At 29.8% G+C, this 7,642-nt stretch overlaps 1 protein-coding gene across 1 annotated transcript; it reads right to left on the bottom strand.

Moving 5' to 3' along the window:
* Positions 1 to 1,109: 1,109 nt before the first annotated feature.
* Positions 1,110 to 5,536, bottom strand: LOC126775677 (uncharacterized). Its single transcript, XM_050497741.1, has 2 exons — positions 5,401 to 5,536; positions 1,110 to 1,709 (listed from the first exon to the last, which is right to left on the bottom strand). The coding sequence occupies exons 1-2, from the start codon at positions 5,425 to 5,427 to the stop codon at positions 1,110 to 1,112; spliced, it is 627 nt and encodes a 208-aa protein (XP_050353698.1). The 5' UTR covers positions 5,428 to 5,536.
* Positions 5,537 to 7,642: the final 2,106 nt, after the last annotated feature.

Below are 7,642 nucleotides of genomic sequence, written 5' to 3'. Positions count from 1 at the left end.
GGCCCCTTATCACCCATACGTCAATTATTCTGCTCCGAAAGATCAATATTTCATTTTTATAATACATGCAAAGTGGACTCTAGATATAATAGATATTGGTGACACATTGAGGACAAAAGGAGTAATTTTATACTTCTTGCAGTGTCAATGCTGGTCTGTCCTCCTAAAACGATTGAAAAAATAAATTAAAAGATGCAAGCAGCAAGCAACAAAACGGCTTGTTTCATTTTACAATCGAATTTACCGTCCACTTTATTTGTCCCAGTATATCCTATCTAATATTGATAATAAAAAATAAAAATATTTTGCACAAATCTTTATTAAGAAGGTCATAATTTACACAAAAACACACACACACACACACACATGCCTATATTATCTGAGACATTCTTAGTAGTAATGTGTGAATTATATTGAACGTTTTAGATCACAACCATAATATCACCACAAAATAGATGTTAAAAGCACAAATTACGTGTTCTACGCGTGTCTCCTAAGTGAGGACATTCAAAATAATATTACGTATACAAGCGGTATACGTCGACGATTCGTCGTATTTGTATTCTAAACACGTACATACGAAAGTATCCGACATCGTGAAAGTTTTACGTTGTCGAACGAATTCGATTCGTTCGTTTATTTTCACTTTTCTTTTATTTAGGCCTTTTTAATTTATTTATAACTTTAATTTTTTGTAAATGTTATATTTTGAGTGATTAGGCAAAACAATTTTTTTTAACATCTTAAGTTCTTGGTCGAATGGATCTACAGGCCCATTCTGGTAGTACTAGCTACTCATTAATAAATAAACAGCCAAACATTTATTATGTAATGTTGTGATCCTATTTGAAAAATTAGTGAGTCTGTATATTTACAGACACAGGCAACATCTTAAATTCCGAAGTTTAGGATGCATTTAATGGCTTATACATTTTGAAATGCTTAAGTCTATGGACGATGGTATCTTACCATCCCGGTCGACGATTGAGTCAAATTTTCATCAAATAAATTAAATGAGAACAAGTTAAAAAAATTAAACAACAAATTTTAATTGTTTTAAAATATGAGTGTATTTATAGTTATATAGGCATACAAATAAATTAGATTCATTAAAAAACGTCGTCAAATTTTTGTCCGAACAGCGTACTATGAAATTTATGAGCGGCATCGGTACTTTGTTTTTGCAATTTGCTTATAAAAGAAAATGGTCCCGGGTAACTATGAAAATTATCACCATTATTAGTATTGCTTTTTTCATTCACATTAATAATACTATTAAAACCGTCAACAATTCCTTTTTTGATGCCAAGCCAATATTCTTTGATGATAGGCACAAAAGGTATATTATTATATGGATCAACTGTTATTTTGACATCATTATCATTTTTATTTGTCGTTACCTTATTGTTATTATTATTTTCTATTGTGCTGTTTTCTTTTTCAAATGTTGCCAACGTAGTCGTTGTAGTTGGAGCTAAATTTAACGGTCTCGCTATTGAATAGTTAGCTATAATAGGTCCCCGCGTTCTATTATCAGGTATATCGATTACTATTTCCGTCACTTCATAATATGACACCGGCCTCGTCGTGACTGCTTCTTCTTTTTTTGTAAATTCCTCATCAGAAAGTGTGTTTTCATATTCATCTTCGTAATTACTGTAATCATCATCGCCGTCATGGTATGCTGCGGCCATGAACGTGAGTAGTATCTGAAAATATTTTTGGATATAAAGTTCATTGCAATATATTTCGGTTAGTCTTAGACTACGAAAGAATAAAATTAGGAATAAGAAATCGTATGTGGTAGAGATTTGGGCTTTAATCATAACAAAATCATTCTCATTATTAGACAATGTGCAATTTTCAAGATGTATGTACCTGAAAAATACGGACAACTTATTTACTATAGGGTGACGAGGATACAAGATAAAAGTATGTGTGATTTTAATGCTGCGTTTCAAAATTATTAATGAATTTCATTTTAAAAACTAACTTTTAGGTACGTTTTTGCGCCATATTTTTGTATTATTTTTAAGAATACATCCTCTTTTAATAAGAGCAGCCTCGGGCCTTGAGGATAGCATGCATCCCTACTTGCCAGATTCTAAAGTCTACAAAGAAATATGTAATGTAGGTAATGTTTGAAGTCGACTTTTAAAAAAGGAGAAAGTTCTCAATTCAATTATATTTTTTTATGTTTGTTACCTAAGATTACCGTCATTTATGAACCGATTAGAATTTTTTTTTGTTTGGGAGGGTATAATTCCTGTTTGGTCCCATTTAAATTAGAAGAAAAAATATCACAAGTGGCAAAATAGATGAAATTTTTATAGTCTCATATTTTGATGTCGGTATTATTTTTAAACAGGTAATTATTATTTTATAAATGAATATTTTTTTTATCTAACATTGTATTATCGTTTCCTCCACTGAATTTCGATTAAATAATAGTCATTCAAATACGTAAATTTTTGCATTTATAATATCAATAAGTTTTTATAGTTAAACTTGATACAAATATATTGATATTCAATAAAAAAAGGATACTTTAATTTAATTTTATAAAATGAAGTCTCATTCAAATATTTTTAGACTTAAGGTTCTGTTTTCATTTAGAGATTTTTCTATTTAATATTCAGAACAAAAGCAAAATAATACTGAGACAATATTTTATTGTTCGAGTCGGTCATAATCTCACAAAACCTTTGGTGAAGCTAGAAGAATAACAAGTTTTTCAGATACAAGAACAGCAAAAAACATCTTTATATTTATTAAATGTTCGAATATTTTTATTTTCACAAACCATCTAAAGACTTTTAGCTGGTGTGTCTGTTGGGGATCGTGTAACTTTTGCACGAGTTGACCGATTGAGATTTTTTTAAATAAGGTAAGAAATATTAACTGTTCTTTACATCGTTAATGTGCCACCAACCTTAGGAACTAAGATGTGATGACCCTTGTGTATATTTACACTGGCTTACATACCCTTCAAACCGGAACACAACAATACTAAGGATTGCGGTTTGGCGGTTGAACATACAGTAAATGGTCGGTGCCTACCCAGACGTGCTTCCACCAAGTAAAATGAGATCATAATCTCGCAATATACTCCTTATTTTTTTTTTAGATGAGTGAAGTAACACATTACGTCACTAGACATATAAAAAAAATTGTCATATTCAGTTACCTACGTTTATTGTTAAATTAATTTTAAGCAAATTTTAAATATGTTTTCATTTGTGGTTTGGAATGGTGCGTTCTCCTATAAATGGTAGTACATATTATTTAATATAGTTTAATTGTATGTGAGGACTACAATGATTTACTGTTTTATAAATAAATATAAATTATATATTATATTTACCATTAAATTTACCAAAAAAAATCGAAATTTTTATAACTAAAAATAATGCTTAAAAACTATGCCTATTATACAAAAAAATAGCTTGTTTTTATTTCATTTGGCCTTAAAGAGTGCATATCGAAGTCGGGTCATAAAAAAATATACCAATCTTGGACGAAGGCTGTTGAATATCGGTGTTACATAAGAACATCTAAATTGCAAAATAATTGAAACATGAATTACTATTTAAAAACCTATAATTAGGTAGTTTATATTTAATCATACGTATTATCATATATTATAACTATCATTTAGTAAGAGCCTGTAGTTGTACACTGCTGGGCATTTCTTAGGAGGTGTAGAGCTTATTCCAAAATTATATCCACGCTATTCCAAATCGAGTTCGTGGGTAAGCACGGACAGAGCTTCATCCGACACATTCTTCACGATATATTCCTTCATCGTCGTACGATTATTATTAAAACTATTATAAATATTAATAAAATAAATATTGATTAGTTTCTTCCAAATCAAAATATCCACATATCCATAATTTAACTAAATAGCAAATTCTTATTATGAATACGAAATAGAATCAAACATGTGACTTTTTTATAGCATAGAACCCTTAAACATTATTTTGATTTTTTTTTGAGTGAAAAATCCAATATTTTTTAACGCCCCTAACCGGAGCTTTAACTTCGTGGTTCAACTACAATATCTGCAGACATATTAGTTAGACACTTGACCAATATTAATAAGAATATACATAATTCAAATATAATGCGTATTAAACTGCAGGCCATGGCTAGTTATAAAACAAATGTAAGGAAACTGATTAAATTACAGGTTACAGTATTGTGTTTTACAATAACGACCTTACTTATTTAAAGGCTGTTAGGCTGATAAGTTAAACAATGTTGTGTCTTCTTCTTCTGTATATTAAATCAATAATGACAGAAAGAGATAAATCTGTGCTTAACTATCAGGAGTACATCTCACACCTTTACATCTACAATAGTTCAATGGTATTGAACCACGATTGGTATTAAACATGTAGGAATGTTGTTCTTTTAAGAATTTTATTTGTATACGCCACAGTTAGAACTAGAAATAAAATTACTTCTGACTAAAAAAACAGAGTAGTTTAGTTTTATTACAGATTTATTTTATTGAAGATCAAAAACAACACTATTATGACATATTTATTTGTAATATACTTGATAGTATATCAATTAATAAATAAATATTGAACTATAAACAACACATAAATTAAAGCGGGTGATTTGTTCAGCAACACCGTGTATTTTTCTTTCGAATGTCAAATCAAAAATGAGATAAAGAAATTAGGGTTTCACTAATCAGACGCTTAGCAACATTTATAAGCAAGGCCGTTTATTTAAATATATTTCCAAGTAAATATATCTTAACTTTTACAGTAGCAAATCCTTTCAGTATTTATTTGTAATATAATCTCTTCTATGTATAGAATAAGAAAATTATATATATATATAAAATATTAATTTATTCCTCTTTAAAATGTTAACCTTATCGTAAAACATGATTATGATGATGAAAAATCATTTAGATTCTTTCGACGGTTCTTCTCTAGTCAAAGGTATTTCTTTTCTAAAAGGTGTTAGATATTTGACAATCAATAAGCGGGAATAACGCTACTATATTGAAAAAAAAAATTGATTATTTGTCAGTCTTCTAAGGGAGATAAAGAAGGAGTAGTTAAAAACAACGTGAAAAACGGTTATAAAAAAGTGAAGCTATTTATATAAAGTTTGAAAACGTATTTGTATGGAATTTTCTATATTTAATTTATATTTATACAAATAATCCGACACAAGTTTCATTTTTAATTTTAAATACTTTTTTATCCTTCATTTTTATAAGACAATAAATATACATACTATGTACGAATCGTTATAATCTCATATCAAATATTTTCATAATGAAACCTCTAAAAAAGTACATTTTATCACAAACTGAAATATCCAAATTCAAAGAATAAAACATTTCAAGCAATTTAAGTTTATAAAAATACTTACGAAGCAAAAAATAATCTTATAATCCATGGTTTAATTCACAAAGCAACTATTTCGTTCGGTCCGTCAGATCACACTGGCGATAGTTTTGTTCACGGGGAATAAATGACAAAAAATACGGGCCTTTTTATCAATAGTAATGAAATAAACGACTTTACATTCGATACTTCTATAAGGGAAATGACTGTAATTAGCGATTGCTCTTGTTTTTATAATCCTGGTGACTCAGCGGTGATATAGGCATTTTTGTGATACGTTTTGGTTCTGCACTGGATGATAGTTCCAGTCGCCTTTACGAATAAATAAATTGTTACGGCGGCCTGACTTTATTTTATGACGGGAGTTTTTATTTCATATTCATCGCGTTATACCCTCCAGCTCTCTTCATGGTAGTTATATAAAATACACTATGATAAAATTGTCAATAAACTGTCAATATTCGGTCAGAATCAGGCCCGGATATAGAGATCCAAAGCCCCTATTCACTTCGAAAATCGAGGCCTATTTCAAAGCGGTTAGAATAATTATGTTATTTTTGATAAATTTATACGTAGGCCTAGTAGTATAAATCCGGGGCTGGTCCACAATACCAAATCCAGTTAGTGGTGATTATTAAGTAAACTTTTAAAGAAATTATATCGATATCAGTCATCAACAGTTTTTGCGTGTTAAAAATTATAATAAACAAAACTTTCTAATTTCCTTTGTGATAACTTCGATGGAGAGAAGAATACATGTCTGTATGTTTGTCCTATTAAACATTTTCATTGCCACTAGCTGAGCAATCTTATAGTAGTATCTGCTTCGATTTTCATTCAATAGAACTATTCTGTAAGATAAAATTTAAAATTCACTGCAGAATATATAATTACCATATAATTATATAACTATAATTACCACATTTAAAGGATGTAAGTCGGTTTTCATTTAACATCTCACACGTGAGATAGACAATAGCAATATAGTATATCAGATTTGAATGTGTAGTAGTCTGGGTGTTTATATGAGCATTTTTGTATATCCCGTCACAGGTTATAAAGTGACCGCGTGGATTGAATCGCTTATTTATTTATTTTAAGTCAAGGCGATTATGTTGAACCCTCATTATGGTAATTTTATCGATAGTTGCAATTATGAGAGAAGTCGATATGTTTTAAATGTAATTCATGACACAATACGATATAACTTGGGTGAGTATAATACGCGTCAACACGAAACGCCGTTCCACAATACCGCTTCCATCCAAATAGGTAAGATACCGACCTCCTAACCGTAATACTTAACCAAACTTAATTGATCTAAAAAAGAGAGCTTCGTAAAAAAATCTCGAGATAACACCATTTGAAACTAGATAATAATAAAATACGCGTGCTTACTCCGATGGTGAAGGGCTTATGTACTAGGCAGTATTTAATATTTATTTAAATAGATAGGCAGACAGGCAAATGTGCCACCTTATTGTAAATGGTCACCATCACCCATCAGCTTTGGCACTGTAATAAATATTCACCATCTCTTTTATCGTCTATACGCGAAGATATTATGTCCCTTGTGCTTGTAGTTACAGTTCTTATAGCATAGTATGCTTTACTTATGTTTAATTTATTTAGTCATCACGACAAATTAATGGAATTATTTCAGTGTCCGTTGTGAGTAATACAGAGGTACAATGCGGATACAAAATTACTGGAGATCTCACGATTATTTCTGAGAATCGGACCAATATGATGACGAATGAAAGGTATTGATACAATTTAAGTCGCATCTGTCCTCGAATTTCTGTGGCTTTAAATGCATTTGTCATTTTCATTTTTGTATTTGATTCTCCATTCTGCTCGTTTCAAGATCAATTTCTAATACGGAAATGTTTTTTACAAGAACATGAAATTAACGCTTATCATGTCAATAGTCTAAATTTAAACAGCGAAGCGCAGTTACTTTTACAATAATATTATATACTAAAAGATTATCCGAAACGCGCTGTTTTTTCTGGTATAAGTTTTATAACATAAACTCTTCATTTATTAGTATAGACTAAAACTAATGATACTAAGGCTTGAATTTTTGGAAAACGGATAGTAGATCAGAAATACTCCGATTTTTTACAATAAGTTAATATGGTAGAAATTAATAATGTATTACGTGACCAAATTCCACTGTTACCCTGTCTTTTTATTTTTAGACTCACTAGTAGAACTTTCTAGTAGACATTACAGTTTTCGCTTGGAACCATATTGGTTTTTAA

Source organism: Nymphalis io, chromosome 18 (assembly GCF_905147045.1).
Source record: "Nymphalis io chromosome 18, ilAglIoxx1.1, whole genome shotgun sequence".
Taxonomy (NCBI): Eukaryota; Metazoa; Arthropoda; class Insecta; order Lepidoptera; family Nymphalidae; genus Nymphalis; species Nymphalis io.
Note: the sequence above shows the minus strand (reverse complement) of the source record. Positions and strands in the feature narration are given on the sequence as shown.

What these genes read in the sequence shown, in the direction of transcription:
- LOC126775677 (XM_050497741.1), bottom strand. Translation starts at nt 5,427, where the DNA reads ATGGATTATAAGATTATTTTTTGCTTC. An exon ending in ATAAGATTATTTTTTGCTTC is followed by an intron (nt 1,710 to 5,400) that starts GTAAGTATTTTT and finishes AAATATTTTCAG; the next exon opens with ATACTACTCACGTTCATGGC.